At 55.5% G+C, this 24,883-nt stretch overlaps 1 protein-coding gene across 1 annotated transcript in view; it reads left to right on the forward strand.

The window, feature by feature from the left end:
- The first annotated feature begins 492 nt into the window (after positions 1 to 492).
- LOC147600348 (axonemal central pair apparatus protein HYDIN-like) overlaps positions 493 to 24,883 on the forward strand; it is a 33,296-nt gene continuing 8,905 nt past the window's right edge. Inside the window, exons 1-24 of the mRNA XM_086751238.1 lie at positions 493 to 565; positions 3,617 to 3,680; positions 3,862 to 4,120; positions 6,033 to 6,176; positions 7,333 to 7,476; positions 8,312 to 8,625; positions 10,235 to 10,382; positions 11,086 to 11,295; positions 12,179 to 12,316; positions 13,987 to 14,164; positions 14,357 to 14,487; positions 15,546 to 15,679; positions 16,161 to 16,297; positions 17,153 to 17,280; positions 17,389 to 17,580; positions 17,967 to 18,116; positions 18,778 to 19,017; positions 19,296 to 19,464; positions 20,007 to 20,192; positions 21,032 to 21,208; positions 21,846 to 22,022; positions 23,196 to 23,389; positions 24,127 to 24,279; positions 24,579 to 24,762. Coding sequence (XP_086607364.1) covers positions 493 to 565; positions 3,617 to 3,680; positions 3,862 to 4,120; positions 6,033 to 6,176; positions 7,333 to 7,476; positions 8,312 to 8,625; positions 10,235 to 10,382; positions 11,086 to 11,295; positions 12,179 to 12,316; positions 13,987 to 14,164; positions 14,357 to 14,487; positions 15,546 to 15,679; positions 16,161 to 16,297; positions 17,153 to 17,280; positions 17,389 to 17,580; positions 17,967 to 18,116; positions 18,778 to 19,017; positions 19,296 to 19,464; positions 20,007 to 20,192; positions 21,032 to 21,208; positions 21,846 to 22,022; positions 23,196 to 23,389; positions 24,127 to 24,279; positions 24,579 to 24,762 — 4,024 coding nt within the window. The remainder of the gene's footprint in view (positions 566 to 3,616; positions 3,681 to 3,861; positions 4,121 to 6,032; positions 6,177 to 7,332; positions 7,477 to 8,311; positions 8,626 to 10,234; positions 10,383 to 11,085; positions 11,296 to 12,178; positions 12,317 to 13,986; positions 14,165 to 14,356; positions 14,488 to 15,545; positions 15,680 to 16,160; positions 16,298 to 17,152; positions 17,281 to 17,388; positions 17,581 to 17,966; positions 18,117 to 18,777; positions 19,018 to 19,295; positions 19,465 to 20,006; positions 20,193 to 21,031; positions 21,209 to 21,845; positions 22,023 to 23,195; positions 23,390 to 24,126; positions 24,280 to 24,578; positions 24,763 to 24,883) is intronic.

Raw genomic sequence — 24,883 nt, forward strand, 5'->3', positions numbered from 1 at the left:
GTGGGTGTTTGCAGGTGGTGTGTGGCTCTGCTCACGGTCAGTCCTGCAGGCTAGCTGGCTTGGTCTGAGCCCTGGCACAGGTGACAGAGCTGGGAGGAAGCCTTTGGGTGCTGCCATGAGTTCCTCTGGCCGCTGCTGTGTTTCAGGGTAACACCCCGAGGGATGTGGCTGCGCTGGAGCGGGGAGGCTGTGCTGGCGGCAATGTCAGAGATGCCTGCAGTGGCCATTGTGTGCTTTCCCTGAGCTGCTGTTGCTGCTGTGAGATGAGGCCCTGCTAGCCAGGCGCCCTGGTGTGCGTGCCCCAGCAAAGGAGGGAAGAGCGGCTGGTTTCTGTGGCGCTGGGGCAGCAAGGAGCGGGTCAGAGATCCCTGCTGATGGCGTGCGCTGCTCCTGCGGGAGTGGGTGGGCGCTGAGCGTCCCCGTCCCCTCTGCCTCCGTGTCCGCCATGGTGTTCCGAAGCCGCCTCCTCCCCTCTCTGTCCCTGCTGTCGCCATGGCGGTGTTGGGATGCCCTTGTTGCTACGGGAACGAGGGCAACAGTCCGGCTGAGAGCTGGGATCAAGCGGGTGAGTGTGCCTCGGTGTCCCCGCGGCGTGGGAAAGGTGAGGGATGCTGGTGAGCACCCCCGTGCTGACGTGGCTGCGTCTTGTCCCCTCTGAAAGAGGGAGGGCAGCCGTCGGTGCCGCTGAGCCCAGGCTGCTGAGGGTCGGGAGGAGGGGCTGGGGAGCGCGGCTGGGCAGAGACCCAGGGCTGTGGGGGAGCTCGCGGAGGGCTGACACCCCCTGTCCCACGCAGCGGTGTGGGGGCACCCCTTGTGTGAGAGGGGGGAGAGAGGCAGGGCTGCGCCTGGGCCAGGGCCACCTCGGGCCTGACAAAGCTCTCCTGGGAGCAGGTTGTGCTCCCCTCCTGTGGGATCCCTTCCCCTGCGACCAAGCTGCTTTTCTGGGGGAGGATTTGAGGGGTGAGGTGGCCTGTGGAGCAGAGTGGGGGCTCTGCTGCTGCCTGAGAGGCACCTGGGGGCGGCAGCGCTTTCCGTGTCAGGGCCTGGGAGCTGGAGCCCCTTCTTCCCCCGCAGAGCTGGACAGGGAGCAAGCTTTGCTCCCCAAAAGACAAACTGCCAAAACTTCTTCCTTTCTTCCCAAGGGATGCCCTTGTGACTGCATCCAGGCTGTGGGTTAAATGTGGAGGGGACAGAGGCTGCCTGCCTCGCGGCTGCTGCTGTTGCCCTCCTCATCTTGCACGTGGCCTTTTGCATGTTCTGGCTCAGCCTGTCAATGAGGGGTGAGATTATTTGTGCTTGCTCTGTCTATAAAATGCGGTGAAGGCTTATGATGAGAAGTGCAACAGCTGGCCCAGCTGGAAGGGACTGCAAAGCTGACTCACCGCGACTCCCCTTGCGTTTTAAACCCATGGGTGATTTTCTGGGGAGCGGTTCCTGCGTACACCTAGGGAAAACAGCAAGGCTGGACTGCTCCAGGAGGGTGCAGATTTCTCAGACAATCTGATCCCCACAGGAGTCTTCCTGTGATTTCCAGGAACTTGGAATGGGCTCTTGACAGGAGCCCCTCAGGAGTGGTACGGCTTCGCTCACCTGCTGCTCTGGATTCAGCCATGCACAGTCAGCTCTGACCGCGCATCTGGCTGCTGGCTGCAGCCCTGGGGATCCACTCATAGTCCTTTGGGTTCTGCTCTTCCCTTCCAAAGTCGCCAGCTGCGTGGGAGCTCTGATGCATTGTGACCCAAAATGAAATGTGGGCCAGATGCCCGGCCAAGAGTGAATAAAAAGGCAGAGCTGGTGCAAGTTGGGAAGGCAGGAGAGCAGAGGGAAATGCTGGGAGAAGAGACAGTCGTAGTGTAAGGCCTTAAGGCAGGAGCCATAGCTGTACATGACAGCATGTGGAGCTGTGGATCTCCAGCAGCCTCTTGGAAGGGAGCTTGGTCCACCTCAGTGTCAGCTGAGAGTCGGCGTTTGTTTAAAGAGCGAGCAGGAAGGTTTAACACCAGGCTCCTGGTCATTCTCTCAGCTGTGCTGGAGCTTTTGCACTGAATTGCAGGGTGACAGTGCCGCAGGGAGAAAGCACAGAGGAACTGGAATAAAAGGTGATAACAAAAGGGAAATCGTGCTGCTGTGGAGTGGGCCGTTGGCCTGGCAGGGCATGGTGGTCTGCGCTGGGTCCCCCTGGGGAATGCAACGCCTGGCTCCATCCAGACAGCCTAGCACCATTCCTCTGTAAGAGTTTGTCGGGTGCAACGTCCTGCGCGGCTCGTTGGCAAGCTTTGATAAATGAGCTTTGCCAGTTAGCAGCCTTGCAGATTCACCTCCGGAGCAGAGCCATCAGGTCTCCTTTTCAAGCGAGCTCCCCTGTGTCAGCATGAATCCCAGGAGAAGTTGTACATTAATGTCAATGAAAACCTGCCAGCTGCCAGCTGGGTATGAAGGTGTTGGCTGGGTAGCTCTTGGCTGATGGCAGAGCAGTGGGTGCCTCTGAGGCTAGTGATGGGCTCCGCACGGGATGCAGAGACAAGAGAAGAGGGTTGGTGGGATCCTACGTGGTTGCTGAGGCCACTTCTCTTGTCTGCCTTCCTGGGGTTGTGTGGATCCCTGGCCTTTGAGACAAAACTGCATCTGGTGCTGATGTTTGGGTGGTTTCAGGAGGCTCAGTGGCTGTGGTCTCTCTGGGGGAGCAGGCAGAGCTCTGCTGACAGGTTTTGCTTTGGTTGTCGTCTTCCAGAAACAGAAGTGAGTGCTTCAGTCCTTCAGGGGCTGTTGAGAAGCGCTACCTAACTCTTGGGAAAGAAGACTTTGGTGCTTTTGATCAACCGGTTTTGCAGAGCTGTTCTTCATGCTCTCAGCAGTATCGCCCAGCCACATGGCTGCTGCGGTGGGATTTGAGCAGTCCTGGCTTCCTCTGCCCTTGAGCCTTTGTGCAAACCTGGCCACCCTTGTTGGGGAGCCAGCAGCGATAAAGTAGCTTCCCTTGGCGCGCGCTCCAGAAGAGAGACTGGAGGGGGAAATAACCTTCTCCTGAGGATGGGCATCCCTTGGGTGGGCAAAACCGGGTTATTGAGGTGAATCTATTAAAAGACACAGTGAGTGTTTCTTGTACACGAAGGAATCCATTTCCATTGCATATTCATTTTGCTTTCTGTCTAGCTGTAGTTATTTATCTTACAATGTCACTGCAGCGTTAATCTCGGGGAAACGTCTGTTGATCCTGTGTTCTCACAGTGCGTCTTCCTAAAGCTCAAAGCAGCTGCACTGTTGAGGCAAAGGGCGGTAGGTGTGGGGCAGTGGCGGTTGGCTGTTCCCTAAGGGATGGGGGGCCGATGTGGATAACATTGGTGCCAGGGCAGGGACCCCACCACGGGGGCCAGCCCAGCATCCAGGTGGGCAGATGAGGCTGCAAACCCTGCAGCTCCCAAATAGCATCTTCAGAGGAAGCCAGCTGAGGCAGCAGCTCCCAAGGGGAAGGTGAAACGGCAGCCAAGCTGTTCCGCCATCCACTTGCAGCCAGGACAGGCCAGCTCGGCATCCGAAGCAGCGAGACCTGCAGGAAGCACCTTGGAAAAATGCTCTGGGTCTCAAGCGCCAAAGGCTGGTGTTGCTCTGTCCACAGCAACTGAGATGATGTTCTTCACGCAGCTTTCCTTCCGTGAGGCAAACAGACCAGCTAGTGGATGGTGATGAACTTAGGGGCAGCCAAGGTCTGGCTTTTGCTGAAGCTCTGAGCTGGGTCAGCCTTTTTGGAGGTGGCTTTATTGCGCAGTGTGCAGTGCGCTAAGGCCGTGGGGGTGCTGAGGCTGAGGGACTCCTTGGAAATGGCAGCTCCCATGACATTTTCCATCTCTGCTTCTCTTCTAGCTTGGTTCCGTGCTGCTGTTACTCTTTCAAGACAATGAAGAAAGGAGGACACACTCATCATCTCTGTGGGACAATGGAAGGTTTTGCCCCATCTCACCGGTGTGACCGTCTGCCTGCCATCCCAAACACCAAGGGCAAAGCTTCCTTGCAGAGCCGCAAGCCTGCCTGCCCTGTGTTTAAGCTCCATCCTCTGAGGATGGAGCTGATGCCAGGCCAGAGCATGGAGATGGTGCTGGAAGGCTTCTCCAGCACTCCCCAGGTGAGGTTGCCCCGAGGGCTGAGCCTTTCCCATCAGATCACCTGCGCTGGGACTTCTTCTGCAGCCCCTTGACATTTCCCTGAGAAAATGAGCAAGTGCTTTCAAGGAACTGTTGTAGTGGCACAAGCAAGCTGCCACTATGGCGGTACCAGTTGCTTTCCTTGCTGGCCACCATCAGTTGCTAAGGCTTTTTCATGTTTCTGTAGCTACCATAAACCCACCTTGCTGCTAGCAAAAGATGGGCAGAAGGAAGCATTAGTAGCTCAGGGGCAAACGGCAGGTTACGAGGTGTCACGTACTGAGGTGGAAGGGAAAGGCAGAGAAAAGATGCTACACTTTGACTAGGAGCACAGGCAGAAAGTAAAGAAAAATGCAAAAAAAAAATGCAAAGCTTCTGGGGGAAGCAGCGAATAAAACAAAACACCGGTGAAGGGAGGGAGTGTCTGGGAACGACATTTTTTTCCTCTGTAGACAAAGATGGACAGAGGGCTGCTCTAGCTCTAAGTCCTGGAGGAGAAAAACAAGCACATTGTGCCAGCTCTGGTGATCACAGTGACGGTCCCCACGTGGGAAACTGTTCCCAGGGATCACTGTATTTGACAGCTTGACTTTTGTCAGTGTTTCCATAACTGCCTGCCCCAGTCTCGCAGCCAGCCCCGCTGTCCCAAGGGCAGCCAGGTCTTGCGGCACCCTTGGATGGCAGCTCAGAGAGGGAAATGTCAGCAGGATTGCTGGCTGTTCTCCTCCCAGGCCCCTTCTTTCCAGGGGAAATCCAGCTCTGCAGAGAAGCTGCCGGCTAACCCTGCTGCGCATTCCCTGCCTGCAGCATTCCTGGGCACAGATGTTTAAGCGAATGGGAACTAAATCTGCATTAAGCTCCTGCTGGTATGAGTGGTTTGAAGGTTGTTTGAAAGCGTTGCCTCAGTGGTAGCTTGAAGAAGACTTGATTACTCCCCTCGCTGACTGTGATGAGACTGTCCCAGTGCAGCTCTGAGCCCACAGGTTTAGCTGAAGAGGAGACAAAGGTACCAGAAAGGAAATAAAGTGCTCAGGGCACTGGTGAGGGTGTCTTGCCTGGAAAGCTGAAAGGGCATCTGTGGGCACAGCTGTGGCTTTGTGGCTCCTGCAGTCAAAGCCAAGACTCTGGGAGTGGGCTTTCCACCTTCCTTGGGTCTTGAGAACTTAATACTCCTCAGGCTGGTCAGAAGCCCAACTCCCTGCCTTGCCCGTGCGACACAGATGATTTGGAAGGCTGTAGGCTCAGAGGAGGAGTTGGGTTGTGGTGTTGTACAAGAGGGAAGAGTGAGAAATGAAAGGAGGAATTGGAGAAGTGAAACCATGGGAAATGAGGAAAAAGTCTTGAATGTAAGAGCATCTGGCTTAAGCAGAGGCTTTTCTTGTGAAGGGCAGGACCTCTCTTTCCTGGGGTGCTTTAGGAGGGCAGAGTACACGAGTGATCCCCTCTTGACCTGAAAGCAGGCTGGCTCCTTGGGTTTTTCCATGGATCCTTTCCACTAAGCTTCCAAGGCAGGGTCTGCTGGCGTTGGCCCTTCCAGCACCTCCTTCCCTTCATATGGTTCTATATTTTTAATCAGCTCCAACAGCTCTCCGTACGTATTGTGCTTAGCAAGGGGGCACATCAAAGCAATAATCCTTTGTGGCAGGGATTATTACGGCTGTAGGCAGCAGGTGACTCACAGGTGCCTTTTGTGGACGTTGGGGTGTAGCATTATGGACACTGGCGTGCAGAATAAATAGGAAGCAGCATCAAAAGAAAAGGGGGCTCTTGAGGAGACCAGTGGCTGTCACTTCATGGCAGCAGTACGGTCCGTGGCTGGGTGATGGTAAATGCAGGGTGTGTTCTGGATGCCGTGCTAGCACCCGCCGGGTGACCTGCGACTCTTGCACACAGGTGGTGAAGGAGCGGCTGCTGTGTCACGCCATCGTGGGAAGGGAGGGAAGGAAGAGGCAGATAATGCACATGGACGTCACGTGCGAGTTCATTGCTCCCGTCCTGCAAATGTCCTCCAGGGCAATCACTTTCCGGGTGGAGAAGGTAAGTCTCGGGACTGCATCCTGGCATTTAATAGCGTGGCCGAGGCCTGAAAGCCTGTGGGGTGCGTGTGCTTGTGCTCAAGGAGGAAATGAAAGAGCTTCTCCAAGTCAGAGACGGGACTTCTTTTTAACTTCAGCCAAGTAAAACTGAGATGACAGCTGCTGCGCTGAAGGGGATCATGGCCACATCCAGAGAGACACAAGGTTCTGCAGTCAGTGTGGAGGGAGGTTCTTGAGGATCCTCCAAGGCACGGTGAAGTCTGAACAGCAGTCCTGTAGGGAAGCAGAGGAAAACTGAGATTGCTGTCAGCTCCTCAGGGTGATGAGCAAAACCTGTCATCTCTTGTCTCTCTTTGCCTTCTCTGACGTTGGTATGGATGCTAGCTCTTCGCATTTCCCCAACACTCACCTTCTTCAAAGGACCTGCAAACGACTTCAGCTGCAGCGCTGAGAACAACCCAAAGCAGGTGCCCTTTAGTCTCTGGATCCCAACTCCTGCGTGAACTTTCCCTCTCCCATGAGGTGTCTGACAAAGATAAGATATTTCAGTGTTTAGTTTCTGTGTTTTCAGATGTCTCCTCTGGTTCCCAGGCATCCTGAGAAGCACAAAATCCTGTGAGCTGGCAGTCCAGATTTAATTAGAAGCTTTTCAGCTCTCCCTGATGTCTGCCTGTGGTGTGCTTGACGCCACGCGCTCCAATTTATGGAGGGCTATGGCACTGCAGCTGTTTGATATCAGCACGCACAGCACTAGTTTCCCAGACACTGTCTGGTTTCTATAAACCATGCAGGAAACCCAGAACAATGCCCCCTGTAGCAGGGGCCTCAGGAGACAGGTTGCTACCGGGCAGCTGAGGTTTCTCGCTGACTGTGTGTGCGTGTAAATGTTCCAAACTAACCTCAGGCTACTGCAGGCTCTCCACTACAGGGTAAATCCTATTCCCTCCGCTGTCCCCACACGGGATGCTGCAGTTTCTGAACATGGAGAGCATCTGATAGTCTTAGAGGAAAAACTTTTGGAAGGATACAAACTAATGAAAATCGTAAATAGAGATGTATGCATGTCTGGGGTTGAAAAAGTTGCAATGCGTCAGAAAGGGAAGGAGGTCCATGGCCACTTGAACTTGATTTTTTCCCCTTGTCTTCTGTTTCTGTAGCAACCCAGTGATGTCCTTTGCCTTCAGTACAAGTCTCTTTCTTTAAAAAACGACTCCTCCCTGCCAGTCAGCCTTGTCCTGGCCTTAGAGCAACCCTTCTTCATCTGCGATGCGCACCGGCAGCCCCTCCCTGCAGATGTCCAGGTGAGCAGCCGTGGACCTTCCTGCTGGTGGGTGTTGGAGAGGGAGGAGTGTGGTGGCGCGTTTCTGGTGGGAGGCCCTCCAGTAGAGAAGTTGATACTTTAGAGTCAGCAGTAGACTGGCCTGAACTAAATCAGATTTGAAACGAGCTGCTGAAGGAAACAGAATATCATCTGAATTGGGGAAACACACCTGGCTCTAAGACATGGAGAGAAGGCAGCAGGCAACTAGGTCTGGGCAAGCCGGGTAGTAAAGGCGTCTCTTGGAAGCCGTCCCAGCTCTCCAGCCGCCATCCTCAGACCACTTCTGGAGCTGCTTGCTCTCTTGGAGGGCAGCTCTGCCTTCAGCCTGGTGCCTGCCCTGCTGTTAGTGGAAGGTGTGGGACGTGGACCCTGCTAAACACGTGTTGTTGTAGGCACGGCCACCACTTCTGTGCCGTGCTGGTGACTAGCCCCGGCAAGGGTGAGGACGCAGTGCTGTTGTGTTTGTGTTGAGTGTGAGGATAAAGGAGTTTTTCTAGAGTCAGGGGAAAAGGCCCTGGCTTGCCAGAGTGCTGCTTTGGTGATGTACTCAGCATACAGCTTTGGTGGGTTCCGAGTACAGTAGAACAATATTTCTTTCCCCCTTGTATTGCTATCGATGCAGAGCACAGAGATGTGAGCCTGAGGCAGTCTCAGAGAAGACTGCTGTGGTGCTTGCGGTCAGGTGCACACTGTCCAGAAAATGAAGCATGACCTGAAGCCCACGTAGGGGTCACACTTTGAGCATTGACACGTTTTATGCCCTCAGACCTTGGGACTTCATCAGCTGGTGGTGAATGCTTTTCATCTCCTTGCAGCCCATGAAGCTGGAGGTAGGGGAGGAGCTTCATCTCTTCATCGGCTTTAACCCTGCTTATGAAAAGGATTTGAATAGCCGGGTAGCAGAGAAGACTCTGAAGATACAGTTTCTAGAGCACCCGCATGTGGAGCTGGTCCCCGTTAGGGGAGAGGTCTACTTTCCCAGTCTCCGCATCCAGACCACAGCCCTGGACTTTGGCGGCATCTTGAATGACACCGAACAGGAGCGTTACGTCGAGATGACCAACTGCAGCCCGCTTCCTGTCCGGTACCACTGGATGCTCCTGCCAAACAGCCACGTGAGCCGGAGGAGGTATGTGCACCTCTGCCCTCTCCTTGAAGCTCTTCTTCCTGATGTCCTGCCTGTCCTTGGCAAAGACCAAGGCTGTTTGCCTGGGACCTGACAAATTGCATTCCACTTTGCCTTGTGGAAATAACACCTGCCAGCTGTGGTCAGGGGAGATGCTCAGCAAACAGGTGATCTTCACCAGTTTGATGCTGGGAAGGAGACAATGTTCTCCAGCCAAGCTGGGGCTGTAGGATACTACCAGCACGTTTTGCCGAGCCGTAAGCTAGAATCCTGCTTTATTTCTGGAGCTACAAAGCCATGCTTAGGCACTTGGACAAGCAGATGTATCATGTGGCCTCTTTTCCTTCCCTGCCAACTCTGTTTGTTGTCGTCTCGTACTAAGAAGCTACAACGGCACTGCCACCAGCACGCTGTGCTGCTGTCCCAGCCTCTTGCTGCTGTTTGGCTGTAGCCTCTGTACTGGTTCCCCTGGGAAGGAAAGCTGGCGTGGAAAGCTGCTTTCTCAGAGCTTGGTGGCCTGAGGCAAACAGCACCTTGGTGAAGTGAGTTTCCATCTGTTAACGTGCACGTCACCTTCACGAACCAGCTCTTGAGTGTTTCACAGCAAACGGCAGGTTCTGCTGTGGCTTCGGGTACAGCTGTAGATGTTGGCGGGAGGACTTGTCTGAGCATCCCTGGCGAGCAGGGCTGTCCAGCGCTGGCCTGTGGGTTCCAAGCCCAGGACCAGTCTTCCAGTTGCGCTGGAGCCCATCTCTCAACACATTGCTAGCAGTTCCTCCCGCTGTGGCCTCTCTGCACAGGGCAAACGTCTGGTCTGGACAGTTTTAATTACAGCAGCAAACGATGTTGCTGTAACGCTGTAGGAAACAAAGCCAAGTTTACCATTGGACATGGAAGTGCTGCTATTCCAAATACAAGAGATCACCACGAAACAGTTTTGTTGAGGGAACTGGGATCTGGCCCGGAGGAGATGAGCTGTTGGAACTGGAAATGAGCTGTTGCTCCGAGCAGGGCTTGGGGGAGAAGTCCTGGGAACTGGGGTAGCCCGTTCACAGCTGAGCCTTACCAAGTAACAACAAGTCTTCAGTGTGGCCCTTCTTGATGCAGGGCGCCTTCAAGAACAGACCCTAAAAGGCAGAGGGAAGTCTGCAAGAGCAGGTGGAGGGAGGTGGGCAGGGAAGGAGGAGCAGGGCTGTAAGCTCTGCTTGGAGGCCTCTGCCATCTCCTGCTGAATTAGACTAGGCTAGTTTAAGTACAAGCAGGCTCCATCCCTGCTCCGGCCTGATCGCACTTAGAGAACGCTACCAGCACTGCTGCTTGTTTGGACGGACCTACAGCTGTGGGTAATTGTCAAGGGAAATTTCAGGAGAAATATCCAGTAGAGCTGCAGATTCTCTCACTTAGGCCCTCTGGGTGTGGAAGGCACGGTCTGCAGGGGTGGGTGCTTTCAGGAGGGCACTGGGGGGTCTGTTGTAGCTCATCGCTGTCCAGATCTGCCCCTTTGTGTCTCAGTGTCACCTTTTTGCACAGTTCATGTGTCTTTTCTTGCTGCGCTTCTTACCTCCCCACAAGGCGTTCACCTCTGTCCTCTTCCACTTCTCCTTGCAACCAGTTACCAGCTGCCCGCACCAGCGCTATTCCAGCAGCGAGGCGCGTCATCCCCGGGCAGCGTGGCGAGGATCAAGACTCAGAGCCCGGTGAGGATGAAGGAACTGAGGCAGCTGGGGGAGGCAGAGCCCCTCGCCTTGAGAGCAGAGGATGTAAGTAGGAATGTGTCTCTCTCCTGCATTTCCAGTGTGGCAAGCAGTTACGCAGCTCCCGCTCCCACGGGTGGCTCTCGATGCTGCTCACAGAGCAGCTTTGCACCCCTCCAAGCACATCCCACAACACTGCTGCAGCGACTGGTCACTGGAGAGGCTGTGCGGGACGTGTCATAGGATTGATGGAGGGCATTACCTCTGCTGCACCCATGGAGGGCATTATCCATCTTGTCTCTAATCGAGTGGTCAGCAGGAAATTTCTGCAGTAGATTTTGCTGTAGCGTCTTGAGAGAGAGCAGCATGCAAATCAGAGAGAGAGTGCAAAGCATCAGGAGTCAGAGGAGCTGGGCTGGAGTCTTCCTAGGGGCTCCTAGGGCTCTCACCTCCAAGTCTTTGTGTTTCTCTAAAGGCAGTAAAACCTGTTTCTAAAGGCAGCAGAGAGAATTTGTTGCTGCCAGGAGACCTCCAAAGTACTTCAGTGTAGTGTATTAATGAATGCCTTAATGAGTGAGCAAGGGAGAAAAATTTTCCCGTGGTTACTGTGCTGGAAAGTGGAATGGATGCAGGCTGAGATGAGGATGATTTTGCCTGTGTTTGAGGGAGAGGTCCCTCCAGCCATGTCTGTCCTTTTCTCCAAGCCACGGCTCCCCTTCTGCACCCATTTCAGTGCTCGACATCTTGATCTCTCCTCCCTCGCTTCCAGGTTTTCGACATCCTGCCGCTGCACGGTGTGCTGCAGCCAGGCGAGAGCCAGCGAGTCACCTTCACTTTCTTTGGCCACGCCAACATTGTTGCCAGCACCATGGCGCTGTGCAGGGTGGAGGGAGGCCCGACCTACAAGATGGCGTTGAGTGGGGAGGCTTCGCTCATCAGCTACCACCTAGACGTCATGGAGATTGACTACGGGCTGCAGGTACCGTGCACTTCTCTTGGCAGAGGTCCTTGTCACGAAACCACCACCGGCGGGTTGCTGCCCACCTAGGTCCAGGGCTCTCTCCCCTTCCCAGCTACTTTTTGAGTGATACGTCCTGCATCCAGGCTGGGTTTTGATGGCCATCTCCACCCCTGCTCCCCCAAAATTGGCAGTTCCTCCTCTTCAAGGTCACTCATGCTGCCTCCTGGGGCAGGCAGGATCCCAGAGGTGATCTCCAGGGGGACATGCCCCAAGACATCCATCCACTGATCCGCTCCTAAAGCCTGAGGTCCAAGGAGATGCTCTCTTTCCATGCTCTTGATTAACCAACACAGTAAACCAGGGAGGAAGTGAACTTGGGCTTCCCGTCACTGTAGCTGGAGAGAATGTCCCACAATGATCCCTGCTTTGCTTCTTTTCAGCTCAAAACCCCCCAGATATTTCCAGCTGTTGGCCCTGTACATGTTGCACGTCCATCTCCCTTTGTCGCTGTCACTGCAAGCTCTGCAAATACTTGCGTGCGGGTGCCTGTTCTTCTGAAATGTCTTGGTGCCTCCTCCTTTCTTTCAGCCAGCTGTTAGATGACACCTTGAAGTGCAGAGGGCTGGCATCCTCTTTGGTTTCTTGATTACTGATCTGTCTATGGTTGGTATTGCCCCTCTGCATGCCGCCATCACTCTCTGTTCCTGTGCAGGGCTAAGAGCTACCCTGTGGCTGTGGGCTCCCCAGCCTGACCTGGGAGAGTCAAGTGCCCGTATCTTCTCTGCAGTCCCTGCTTCTCTCTTGCGTTGTGTTCATTTGCTCTCATCCCAATGCAAGCAGCAGGAGACTCCCAGCAGCAGACTGGTGTGTGTAACTTCCCGCTCCTCTGCCCTCTCTTCAGCCGTTTCACAAAGTCGCGGAAGCAGAGCTCACCCTGCAGAACAGCGGCAAGGTGGGAATCACCTACGCGGTGCTAAGCCCCAGCACGGCCACTGCAGACAGCCCGCTGCCCGGCGTGCCCCTGGTTGTGCCCAGCACGGTGAGTAGCACAAGCGATGAACCCTGGGCCTGTCTCAGGCTGCCCAGGAGAGGGTGAGAGGGAAAAAAGGGAAAAAAGACAAGACCCACAGAAGCAGCCAGGAGAGACAGGGCTGTAAGCAATTGCTGCTGGGGGGCAGAGAGGGTCAAGCAGGTGCGGGCCTGAGAGAGTTCCTTAACGGCCGCTGCTGGCGGGTGGCCCTGCTGTCACACAGCACCCACCGGCGGGAGGCACGAGTGCTTGGGGAGCTCTCTGGCCCCCAGCTGCTGAGCTCTCTGCTCATGCTGGCGCTGGAGCCGGATGGCGCAGACTCTGCTGAGGGTCGCCTTCCCCCGGTTGTGTGATTGGACAGGACTTATTCCTGGTGCGAGCCTGCACAAACCCTGCCTGCCCCCTGCCAGCACTAAGCAGGGGAGACTGAAATACTTTCTTGTTTGGGCGTGAAGGTCCTTTGCCAGAAATGGTGACAGCCCCTGTACTGGTCCCTCACTGCTCCAGCTTTGCTGCTCTGCAGCAGCTTTGTGGGGCAGTGAGGGGGGCCAGGGAGGAGCGGGGCTGTGGAATAGCAAGGAGAGGAGTTTGCAGCACCCCACCATCCCAGCTTCTCCGTTCTGCGTGGGTGTCTTTGAGCTGAAGCAGTGTTCCTATCTATGTCCCTTTGTGCAATGGGAAGAGGAAGCCAAATGGCTTTCACATTTCCTCATGCCTGTCTCCGAAAAGGGCTGAGACGCTGATGCCCCCTTCCCGCGAGCTCCCGAAAGCACAGCTCTGCTTGGGCCCGGGCAGTGGTTGCTGTAGTTGCTTCATGGGCCCGGGCAGCTTGGCAGGGCTGGCTTTCGCTGCAGCTGTGTTGTGTGCTGCAGTAAGGGCACAGGAGACCAAGTGGCAGGATGTGTCCCGCTCAGCAGCTTCTCCCTGCAGCGTGGAGGGGAGCCGGGAGCTGAGGGTCCAGCCCAGTGTGTAGAGGGCGAGCTGCAAAAGCTGAGACCATGTCCTGTCACCTCGAGCAGTGGTGCTGTCTGCTTGTAGTTGCTCCTGACCTGGCTGGCGTCAGCCCAGCCCGGGACTCCGACAGCCCTTCTGGAAGCCCAGAGAGGAGGTGGCCTTCCTGGCAGCACCTTCTTCCCTGGATCTCCTCCTGCACTGGGCTCCTGCTTCTCCAGAGATGTACGTTTGCAGATCACTGTGAGTCTGGAGAGACTCGAGCACCCTGGGTGCAACCACACAGGCAGGAGACGTTTGGTTGGGATCTGTGAATACGTCGGCGCTCAACACCAGCCTGGGCACCACTGACGTGCTGGGACAGGAGCTGCCGGCCCGTCTGAGAGTGCGGGCACTTCCCTCATCTTGCGTAGCGGCTGGCAAAAGAGCCTTTCTTCCCTCAGCTTGGCTCTGGCTGGCAGAGGGCACACCTCGTGAGCAGAAGAGCTGTGCTCACGCTGAGCAAAGGGCAGGCAGTGCTGTGGGAATGCAGCCTTAGGAGCCCTCTGAAGGACACAGTGCATCCTGGTGCAGGAGATGTGAGCTTTGGGACAGAAGAAGGCCATGTTGTCTGACCCTTTCTGAGCCTGGAGAACATGCCTTCTCTTGGCAGCATGTCTATCGTCTGAGCCATCCCTCCACCAAAGCCTCTTTGGTGCATTCCCTCCCTCTTCTCCCGCGCTCTGCAGGGTTACGTTGGACCTGGCACGCGGAAAGTTCTCAAAGTCTATTACCTGCCGGGAGTGCCTGGAGGCTTCTGCAGGACTTTCCAGATCCGAGTGGCTCACCTGGAGCCAGAAGAAATTTCCCTGAAAGGAGAGGGGAGCTTTCCCAGGATCTGCTTGGACCTGCCCAGGAACGTCAAAGGTAAGCACTGCCCGTCTGCTCCCCAGGAAGGCCCTGGGGTTTTTTTTTTCCCCCATGTTATATGTCCCTAGGGCATCTTGCTTGAGGAATGTGTTTCTGGGAGAGGCCAGCGTTAGGGGAATGGGGCTTCCCAGCTTGAATGGGAATGGCGCTGTGCCCACACTTGTATTTGTGGATGTTCTCTTCCTTCAGGAAATGAAAAATATGAGAAGCTGCTCAAAGAGGCGAAAGAAAAGGTGGAAAAAGACAGCCAGAGGGACGAAGCAGTTGTTCTGAGGGAGGCTGCGGCAGCGGAGCCACCCATGGACAACTCGCAGAGTCTGGTGAGGAACAACTGCTTCCCTCTTTGGCACAGGGTGCTCCCCCTGTGTCCTTTGGGCCCCTTGCACCCCACAGCAGGCTTCCTGGGGTCCTGCTGGCACTTGGGACCTCCCTGCCCACACCTGCCCATGGTCATGCATCAACTCAGCATTGCCCATGGGCTGCCCACCTCGGGGCATTGTCCCTCCCATAGATGCACCAGCTTCCTGACTGCCCCAGGGAGGGATCCTGAAGACCCTGCTCAAGGCATCGAATTGATGGTTCTTTGTGCTGGCGCTGCAGGTCATGGCTGGGGTGTCTGTGGCTCACAACAATGGGGACAATCTGTTTAACAGGGCCTGCAGCATGACAGGACAAGGGGTCATTGTTTTTAACTACAAGAGGCCAGATTCACACCAGGAATAAGGAGAATTTTTTTTATGATGAGAGTGTTGAAGCAGTGGCCCAGGTTGCCCAGAGAGGTGGTGGATGCCCCATCCCTGGAGACGTTCAAGGTCAGGCTGGACAGGGCTCTGAGCAAGCTGATCTGGTTGGAGATGTCCCTGCTCGCTGCAGGGGGTTGGACTGGATGATTTCTGAAGTTCCTTTCCAACCCAAACCATTCCAGGATTCTAGGATTCTCTGAACCCAAGCCCTGCCAGGTTTACAGAGTTAATCGCAGCAGCCTGACTTGTGCCCTGGGGTTGTGCTGTCGGTGCTCAGCTCCAAGTGGCACGGGCCCAACAAAAGGTTCCCTTTTCAAGAGAGCTTTTGTCCAAGCTGCTTTGGCACCGGCTGGGCGCAGGCACTCGGAGCACTGGAAGGTTCCTGGCTTGTCCGTCTGCCTCTCTGACGAGATCAGCTTTTGTAACAGTGACGGGCAGGCGAAGGCGCTGGAGTTCATTTCCCTAGAGATAAGGTCCTGGCTAAGAGAGCAGGAGGTGTCACAGACACTGAGCAGTGAGCCAGGAGGACCCCATCACCCCTCTCCACAAGAGCAGGCTGGGATCCTGTTTCAGAGACAGGGTTGTGCCTTGGGAAGGACCTTTGCTAACCAGCCACTGTCTTTCCTTGTCATCAGTTGGACACTCGGCTGCAGATGCAGATGGAGCAGATGCTGGTAGAGGAACACGCCCTGGCACAGCAGAAAGCTCTTGCCTCCCATCCCCCGGAGGAGACAGCCTTTGACCAGCGTGCTCGTCAGAGCCTTCTCAAGTCAGTGGGGACTCCCATAGCCTATCTCCAGGCACCCCGAGGGTAACAGCCAGAGGCGCAGCCCTGCTGCTGCTGTTTTGGGGACAGATCTGGTTGCAGAGCGGTGGGGGCAAATCCTATTTCAGGGTCCTGAAGCAAGTTCAGGCTTGGGCTGTACCCCTGGCTCAGCAGTTCCACGGAGACCAGTGGAGGTCCAGTGAACTTGTCTGCAGTGGCTTTTCATAGCACACGAGCGGTGACCAGTATCCATTTTAAAGTAACTTTATTTTAAGGTCCCTTTGCTAGTTGAGGAAGCCTAGAACCTACACTCCCTGGGACTTGCCAAAGTCTTACTACCAGATAGTCAGGCCTTGGGATTCACTGACTAGAGCTGAGTTTCTACAGCAGTGGACACAGAAATACCCACATTTTTTGCATCGTCCACCCACTTGGAAACGTAGCCAGGCTGTGGTTTAAGAACTGTCCTTACTCGTCCTTTCAGGGCTCAGCTGCCCGAGTACATCCTGGACCTTGGCTCCGTCATTCCTGGTGACATCCACACGCACAGCGTGAAGATCACCAACACTAGCCACTTCCCTGTGTCCTTCCACGTCGATGGACAGGTCCTGCGTGACACAGGTAACCAGTGCTGGAGAGACTTCTCGTGGGCTTGAAGGAGCCTTGTCTGACAAAGTAGCTTCAGCTGCTGGCCATGGGGAGTTTTTTGAGTGCTTCTTTGTCTAGTTCTTCCTCCTTGCGACCCTCTCTACCTGCTGCTTTGGAGCCTGACTTCTCCTGGCCAGCAGGACCCAGAGACCTGGCCTGCCTGTGACTGCCCTAACACTTCCCTGGGGGCTAGATGGGCTGATCAGCGTGGTCCCCTCTCAGCAACCTCTGCTCTTGACTGCCAGGAGTGTCATCTGAGTTTCTTTGTGCACTCTGGGCTTGTGTTACAAGCAGACGGACTCTTTGGGGTTTGGAAGTGCTTTGCTTAGAGTTCATAAAGATAAAGGCTTGTGTTCAGCCTTTATTGAGAACGTGGCCTGTGAGGTCCTGTGTTGTATGGAAACAGGCTTCTGAAGCAGGCCTTTGAGGTAAGGCTGCACTGCCATCCAACGGTGACTCGCTGTGTCTGAGGGGTGGTCAGGTGTCTCCTCTAAGTTGTTTTCCAGGGAGCACCATGGCATGGAGGGATCTTAGTTGGAAATTCCCCTTTGGAGAGGTCTGTGCATCCTTCCGTGGGATGCCTGAAGAAGAAATTGCTGGAGGTCCTGAAATGATAGATTTCCTTTTTACCGTGTGGACCTTGGATTCTGGCTGTGAAAACCCTTTGTCCGTGTGTGGTGAGAAGGGAGAAAGAGTGGCAGGCTTCTCCGGAGAAGCCAAGGGGTCCTTCAGAGAGCCAGCAGCCAGGACACTCGTATGGCCTTAACACGCTTGTGACACATTGATGTGGGTTGTGCCTCTCAGCTGCTTTATTTTCATCTGTTCAAGGTTTCAGTGTGGAGCCTGCCCGTGTGAAACGTCTGCCCTGCTGGGAGACAGAGACTTTTGAGGTGCGCTTCGACCCACAAAGTGCCAAGCTGCCGCTGGGAGAGGTGGACGTGCTCCTGCCCATCAAGGTACCGCATGCTTCCTCACCTCCCTCACCACCTTTCAGGGCAGGTGGCAGCTTGGGACAGCAGCAGATGTCACCTGGGCTTTCAGCGGGATGCTCTGTCCTTCACTAGCTAACAGGGGGCCCCACATTTCACGTCCGTCTCCGTGCCAACGTTGCTGTGCCGTCCCTCTGCCTCTCCAAGGATACAGTGGAGTTCTCCACTGTCCAGTGCGGACAGTGCCAGGAAGAAACCATCCAGCTCCACAATCCACTCCAGGTCCCCTGCAAATGGTTCACCACCAGGAGTGAGCCTGTTAAGAAGGTAAAGCACAGACTCCGTGGAACGCGTAACGTCGTGGTTGGGCTTTCTTTGCCCCTCTTGCCCTTTCTGCGCCTGTGGCTGCCTGAGCCCTTGGGCTACAGCCCACCTGAGGAAGCTTTAGAGGTACAGAGCAAATCTGGTTTGCCTGCACCTGTTCACTAGCTGATGCTTCACTTCTTTGCCAGCTTCACCCATTGCTCCTCTTCTGACAGTGCATCTGCGCACCCTGCCTGCACATTTTCCCTCCAGTTCTAGGCCAGTGGTGGCTGTGGCTGGTTTGGACGTGGGTGCTCGCAGCACCATGACAGTATCTCAGAGCACTGCAGGAACCGAGACTCTGTCCTCACAGACCAAGGAGACCTCACACGATTGGTTTCTGTGCTCAGGTGGACAAACGTTTGTCGGTGCGCATGCATCGGAAGCTGCTCCAGGAGTTGAAGGCCAAGCCCTGTGTCTTCGAGGTGCTGCCCCCAGCTGGAGTCCTCGCTCCAGGACAGCGATGCCACGTGCAAGTCAGGTTTTCACCTGTGGAAGAGGTGAGATTGGCGAGGCAGAAACACCTGATAGACCAATTTAGGTCCATCTGATAAACAAATATGCGGTTCCCCTGCACACCAGGACTCATCCTGCTCACTCACCCCCAGGAGGTCTGTCAGGGCAGTGTGGTAACGAGAGCCCAGCGTGGGGAGGAGGAGATGAGGTCTACCTCCACATGGAGCTTTCTGCAAGCCCCGTACCCACTGTGCCTCGGTTTCCCTTGCAGCACAGCCTTCTGAGAGGGGCTTTGAAATCCCCATGGGGAGCTTGCACAGCGAGCATCAGGGCACTGCAGTGTGGCTACCTGTGGGTGCATGATGGGGAACTCTGCCTCTTTCCCATCATCTTCCCCCTTGCCAGGACGTATTTGCAGGCTGCATTGCCCTGGTGCAGAGCACGTGGCGTGCTCACAGGGGATAACGCTGGAAGGGCCCATCGAGGCTAATCCCGCTGCTGGTACCAGCAGACAAAACAGCCGCCAGACACCCTCCTGGGCACGGCAGGACAGTCACCTGCAGTGCTGTGCTGCCAGCAGTCCCCATGGCCCTGGCCCAGCCTGTCTGCATGTTCCCAGGCAGTCTGACCTTGGGGAAGGCTTGAATGGGAGGCCCTGTCACCTGGGGCTTCATGGAGGAGCTTTCTGTGCTTCTCTCTTTGCAGAAATCCTACAGAAGCAAGGTGAAGATTAACATTTGCCAGAGCAGCCAGCAGCTCGAGCTGCAGATGTCGGGGCATGGGCTGCAGCCACAGCTGGAGTTCAGCCCCTCGGTGCTGGAGCTGGGACCATCGCTGCCGTGCAGCCGCGGGGCAGAGGGGACAGTGGTGGTGAAGAACCCGTGCGATTTCCCCATCGAGTTTTACTCCCTGGAGTTCGACCAGCAGTACCTTGCTGAGGAGCAGGTGAGAGGGAAGGTCTGGTCCCATGCGCACACTCCCGTCGCTTCCTAGCGCTCCAGCCTTCCCAGGCTCGTGCCAGGGAGGTGGAGGCAGTCCCCAGGGCAAAGCCTGGTGGCATTTCAGGGTTGGCCACCTCTGCTGGCAGGTGTGTAGGGGCTTGGATAGTCCGTGCCGTTGGGAGGAAGGAATGAGGGAGAAGATGGGTTGGCTGGGGAGTCTATTCGTGTGATGAAGGTCAAGAATCACATCCCACCTACGTTTTTTTTTCCCTATGCACACAGATCCTGCGGACGCTGAAGGATTACGATCGCCACAACACCTTGTTGCTGCCACCACGTGCCCCGGGTGAGAAGCTGCCCCCAGAGGTGCTGGAGTACTATGAGGACCAGAAGAGGCTGGAAGAGGAGCAGGCACAGTCCAGGACTGGGGAAGCAGCAGGCCAGGACAACGGTGAGGGATTGGCATTGGCTCTCCTGAGTGTGGCCACAGCAGGGAGCTCAGCCCACACACCCTGAGCTCCCCATGACCTCGTTGTCCATGGAAAGCCCATGCTTTTAGCAGCTTCCCATTCCCTAGCTTGGTGGAGGAATTTCCAGGTGGAAATCTGTGGCTTGTAACACGCATCCTCTGCCAGCCCTGAGTGCAGCCAAAGCAAGCTCGTATCTGCCTGCCGTGGACTGGGGCAGTAGTCAGGATGTCCCCTTGTGTCCCTCATCCACAAAGAGTAGGATGGGATGAGTTCTTCAGACAGTCGGACCAGGTCTAATACCACTGGCTATGTCCGATTTGTTTCTTCCCAGCAACAAAAGCACAAGCTCAAAATTCCCCTGAGGGCAGCCAGAGCCTGGACAGACTTCCCTGTGCCTTGGGAGTCTCCCTCCTTGGGCAATTTTGTGTCTTTTGCGTGTGGCTGCGCAAAGTGTCAAATGGCAAAGAGCAGATGCCTGAGCATGTTCACTCTCTTCTTCCCTCCCTGTGTCCTTCCTGCTGAGCAAACTTTGAAAGTGTCCGGTCTCTGTCAGCTCAAGGAGGGAAGCACTCTGCTGGGATCATTCACACCATCTCATCCCACAGCTCAGTCGTTCCCTCCTTCATTTTTGGTGAAAGCCAGTCCAACAAGGTGGACTCTAAAGCTGAATGTGGAGAAGAGGAGGAGGAAGGCGTTGAGAAAAGATGCGGGACAGATAACAACCCTAAGCTCGTCACCTGGTTTATGTCCATTGTGGCAAAGGGGTCTCAGTGGAGGACTTGAGTGTCAGCTCCATCACTTCCCTGCAGCCTGGGGCCACCTTCACTCCTGTAGGCCCGGAATGCGCTCTTCTCTGGGAAGTCTGCAGGATCCCGGGAGGAGTCTGGGGCAGGGACAAGGGAGAGGCCAGGGAGGTTTTCCCCAGCTTTGCCACATGAGCATGTTTGCCCCCAGGAGCTGCTGGGATCAGGATGATGCTGTTCCCTTTGCTAGGCAGGGCAGGGCAGGGCGCTCGCTGTCCTACGTGGCATTGCAAGCTGAGTTGTCTTTTGGTGACCTCCTGAGGTCAAAGGTGGGAACTCGTTGTAAATGCTGTTCTGGTGAATTCAGAGCCCGGCCAGATGTCCTGCTAGTAATATTCCTCAAGCATCCGGCTTTTGGATAATGGCTTGATCCTCAGCTTGCGATCTGCCTTGGGACTGAGTAAGATGCCTGGTTCTGCCTGTGTCCCCTTACTCAGCAGGACCTGAGACCAATCTCCCATGACGACAGTTCATGAAAGATTTGGCCCAGGCCTTTCAGGCATTGCTGGCTGCTTGCTTTGTTCTCTTTCTGCCACCCCATTCTGCCACCCCATTTCCTGTACCCTGAAGAGGCACCTTCACCAGCATCTAGGGCAGACCCTGATCTGCACAAGTCTAAAGGAAGGGCATGGTGAGATCTTGGGTGTGACGCTGGTTTCAGCAGTCTCCTCTCCCAGGACCTGAGGGGATGGGAGGATGATCAGGATGACAGGTAGGCAGGAGACCGACTTTTCTACCTGCTTCTGCACAGGAGAGCATCAGCAAAGCACCGCCAGCAGCAAGGAGGCAGCGGGAGAACTGGACAACAGCCCTGTCACTAAGGCCATTGCCCGCCACCTTGGCATCGATCTCTCTGCAGAAGGGCGCGCAGCCCGAAACCGGAGAGGGATCGTCGTCATCGTCCATGGGGCACCCCTGACAGGTACGTGAGCGGCAGGCCGTGGCTGCCAGGATGGGGGGCAGCAGGAGAGACATATATCTCCTGGTGGACCACGGTGCTTGGTTGACCAAGTGAAGTGAAGCAAGGTGAGCCACAGCTCTGCTGGTACATGAAGCAGCCTCAGGCCTTCGCCTAGCTGATGCAGGTGGTGTGGCTCATCTTGTGTCCCTGCTAGGAGCTGGGCTCTCATTCCTGCAAGCAGTGTGGCCATGTTCCTGTTGCTTTGTGGGACCACATTGCCTCGGGTCCATGTTGCCTCGTGGGAGCAGTCCCTAGCCCACACTGACCCTCAAAGTGTGCCCAGAGGTTGCCTGAGACAGCAGCGAGCAACACAGGCTAGCGAATAATAGTCTGAGTGGTGGTGGGACAGGGCTGGAAGCAGTGTTCTGGCCCAGGGTTGAGGTCACCACAAGGGACAAAGTCCTCAGCTGAAGATGAGGTGGAGATGATCCACATTTCTAACCATGCTCAGGCTGCCTCCCTCATGGTCTCTCCTTAAGGGGCACGTGCTTTCCCCCTGCCCTTGAAAATGTGAAATACTTTTTGGGGCATTTCCAGAGCCTGTCCCTGACAATGCCTCATGTGCAAGTGTCACCAAGCAGTCTTCCTCTCTCTCAAGGCAAGACCACGGCAGCGGTCGCGCTGTCCAAATACTATGGCGCTGCCTGCTTGTCCATCGATGCCGTGGTGGAGGAAGCCATCTCGAAGAGGAGCAGCTCAGCAGGGCTGTGTGCCCAGGAGCTGTGCATCAGGGCTGCCATCGAGCAGAAGAGCCGCAAGGAGACAGAGCGTGCGGGTAAGGAGAAACGCTGGACCCCCAGCAGCGCTTCAGAAACCCACCATGACCATCCACCTCCCTTGCTCCAGAGAAGCAGCTTGACAGCCCTTGGGTCTCTTGGGGAACATGGCTGCAGCGTGTAGAAATGCAAAGCCGTTTCTTCAAACATCTCTGGGTATTAAAAAAATTCTCCATTTTCCGGGATCCGGCAGGGGCACTTTTCCTGCTCCTGAGCTTCTTGGCACGGGTTCCTTTTTCTAGGAGCAGTGAAGCACACTTGTTTGTGTCTTACTGAGAGTTCTCCTGTTTCCTCAAAGCTGAATCCAGCTTGCTCCTCAGGGCCGTCAGGCAGAACTGCTGCCCACTTTAAGAAGGAAAAAGGTCTCTAAAGTGGCTCATGAAGCATTAGACGACTGACTTTGAGTGTGGCTTCACAAACATGAGAGGAAGGGAAGGATCACCTTCTGGGGCAGTTTCAGATGAGAGAGATGCTGCAGATGAGCTCTTTTCTCCAGAGATGTTCCTATACAGGCTGTCAGGTTAGGCAGCTGGTGCCAGTTGTGCTGTTCTCCGTTGTGAGACCGGAGACTTTAAGGAAACTTTATTGGGCAGCTGGTGCCCCAAGCTCTGCAGGGTGAGGCCAGACCCTGTCTGTGGTGGGGGCAGTTTTGCGTTGCTCAGCTTTGAACTTGGCTGGGTTGGGAGCTGGTGGAAGGAAGAAGGGCCTGGGTCCCCGGTGGGGTTATCCCATGTGGAGGATTTAGCTCCAGCAGAGATGGGTGATGCAGCTGGGGCAGGGCTGCGTGTTACGGTCTCTATCTGAGAATGTAGGATGGGGGCAAGGTACAGAAACAATAGTCCTGGAGGACAAATCCTTGGCTTGACCCATAGGGGGAGTGACTGTGGAAAAGGTGTTACTTGTGTGCACGTTTGTTGGGACGGACACAGGGCTGTGAATTAAAAGCTCTCTAGCTTTCCAATCTAGTTTCAGGTGGTGTGCTTTCTCGTGCTAATAAGAGAAGCAGGGAGGGAGCTGCTTCTGGGAGCAGTGCTGCCAGTGCCAGGCAGGCTGGGGGACAAGTGCTGTGTCCCTACCAGGGCACAAGGCTGTGCTCATGGAGGTGCGAGGTGCCTGCTTGCTCCCCACAGCGCCCGTCGCCAGCCCCACTGAGCCGTTTGTCCCCTCCACAGGTCAAAACGCAGATGCCTCCCGCCGCCGGCAGTTCCGGGCCCATGGCAAGCGCAGCCCAGACAGGAGCCAGTCGCCCTCTGCCAACAAAGTCAGCCTGCAGTCTGTCGGTTCCCAAAGCTCTGCAGCGGCCAAGACAAAGAAAAAGGAGCGCCTGTCCCAGAAACAGCATGTAATGGACCTGACAGGCTCCCGGGTGAAGCGTGATCGGCACAGCTTAGTGCATGGCACCTTTCTGTTGCCTTTGAGAATCATAGAATCTTAGAGGGGTTTGGGTGGAGGGGACCTTTAAAGGCCACCCAGCCCAACCCCCTGCAGGGAGCAGGGACATCTCCAACCACATCAGGTTGCTCAGAGCCCCGTCCAACCTGGCCTTGAATGATTCCAGGGATGGGGCATCCACCACCTCTCTGGACAACCTGTTCCGATGTTCCAGCGCTCTCATCATGAAAAATGTCTTCCTTCTGTCTAGTTTGAATGTCCCCTCTTTGAGTGTAAAACCGTTACGTGTTTTCCTGTCGCTACAGGCCTTGTTAAAAGTGCAGGGGCTGCTTACCGTGGCGGGGCTCTGTGTCACCCAGAGCCTGGTGTGGGGAACGATAGTGCAGAGAGGCAGCTGGGCAGGTTGGGGATGGTGTGGGGTGGGAACAAAAACCTGTGTTCTGCCAGAAAAACTCGACTGAGTCGTATGGTTTGTTGGCAAAGTGGCTGCAGGTGGTGAGCAAAGCTGTGGGACGCTGTGCCAGGGGCTTGCAAGCTTGGGTCTCTTGTGGCCAAGGGATGTGACCCCCCAGGGTTGTCCCCTGGAGCTGCTGGCCTGCCCTTTGGGTCTATTGTCTTGCGAGCGAGAGACCTGAGCTGCAAGCCCAGCAGCTGGAAATGTTCAGGGGGTTCCAAGGTGGTTTATTTCTCTCGTGGTGTTCAATGTTGCAGGGCTCATTGAGTTCTGAGCTCAGCTCAGCCCTTCCCTGCGTTCCTGCGCAGCGATGGCTGAGCATCAGTGACAGCGCAGCGGGAGAGCTGGGCTTGATGAGCTGCGTGCTGCCTGAGGACTTGCTGGTGGCCATCCTCTCGGAAAGGCTGCAGGTACGTGGGGTGGGGGCAAATGATACGTTCCTGCTACAGAGAGACAGGCGGTGAGGTACAGTTTGCAGAGGAGGGGATCTGTATCTGCTGCTGGAGAAGTCCTGGGCTGCGTGCAGGCACGCCTGGGTCAAGCTGCAGATGCTAGAAGCCGGCAGAGCGCAGGGAAAGATCAGAGCTTGTCTGAGCCGATGCTCTTGGAACGACGACGCGCTGCCCTTTGCCGTTTGGGCTGACTGAGTAGCTGAGAGCCCAACGCGTGCCATCGCTGACTTTCTCTTCCTTTGCCACTTGATTCACAGCTGAGCGACTGCTTCCAGGGAGTGGTGTTTGATGGCCTGGAGACCTGCTTTGCATGCAGCACGGCATCTGCGCTCCTCTGCCTGCTCAAAGCTGTGGGAAATCGGCCTCACATCTATTTTGTGAACCTCTTCCGGGATTATGCTTCTTTGAAAGCCAGGGAGACAGCCGCGAAAGAGCAGGAAGGTAAGAATCTTCATCTCCGCGCCTTTCCAATCTTCTCTCAAGCCCTCAACCTTACCCGTGTGTATCTGTGTCACCAGCAGAGCTTGTAAGAAACGGTTTTATGAATCCTTCCGCCTTTTGC

Source organism: Chlamydotis macqueenii, chromosome 6, assembly GCF_036417535.1.
Source record: "Chlamydotis macqueenii isolate bChlMac1 chromosome 6, bChlMac1.mat, whole genome shotgun sequence".
Taxonomy (NCBI): Eukaryota; Metazoa; Chordata; class Aves; order Otidiformes; family Otididae; genus Chlamydotis; species Chlamydotis macqueenii.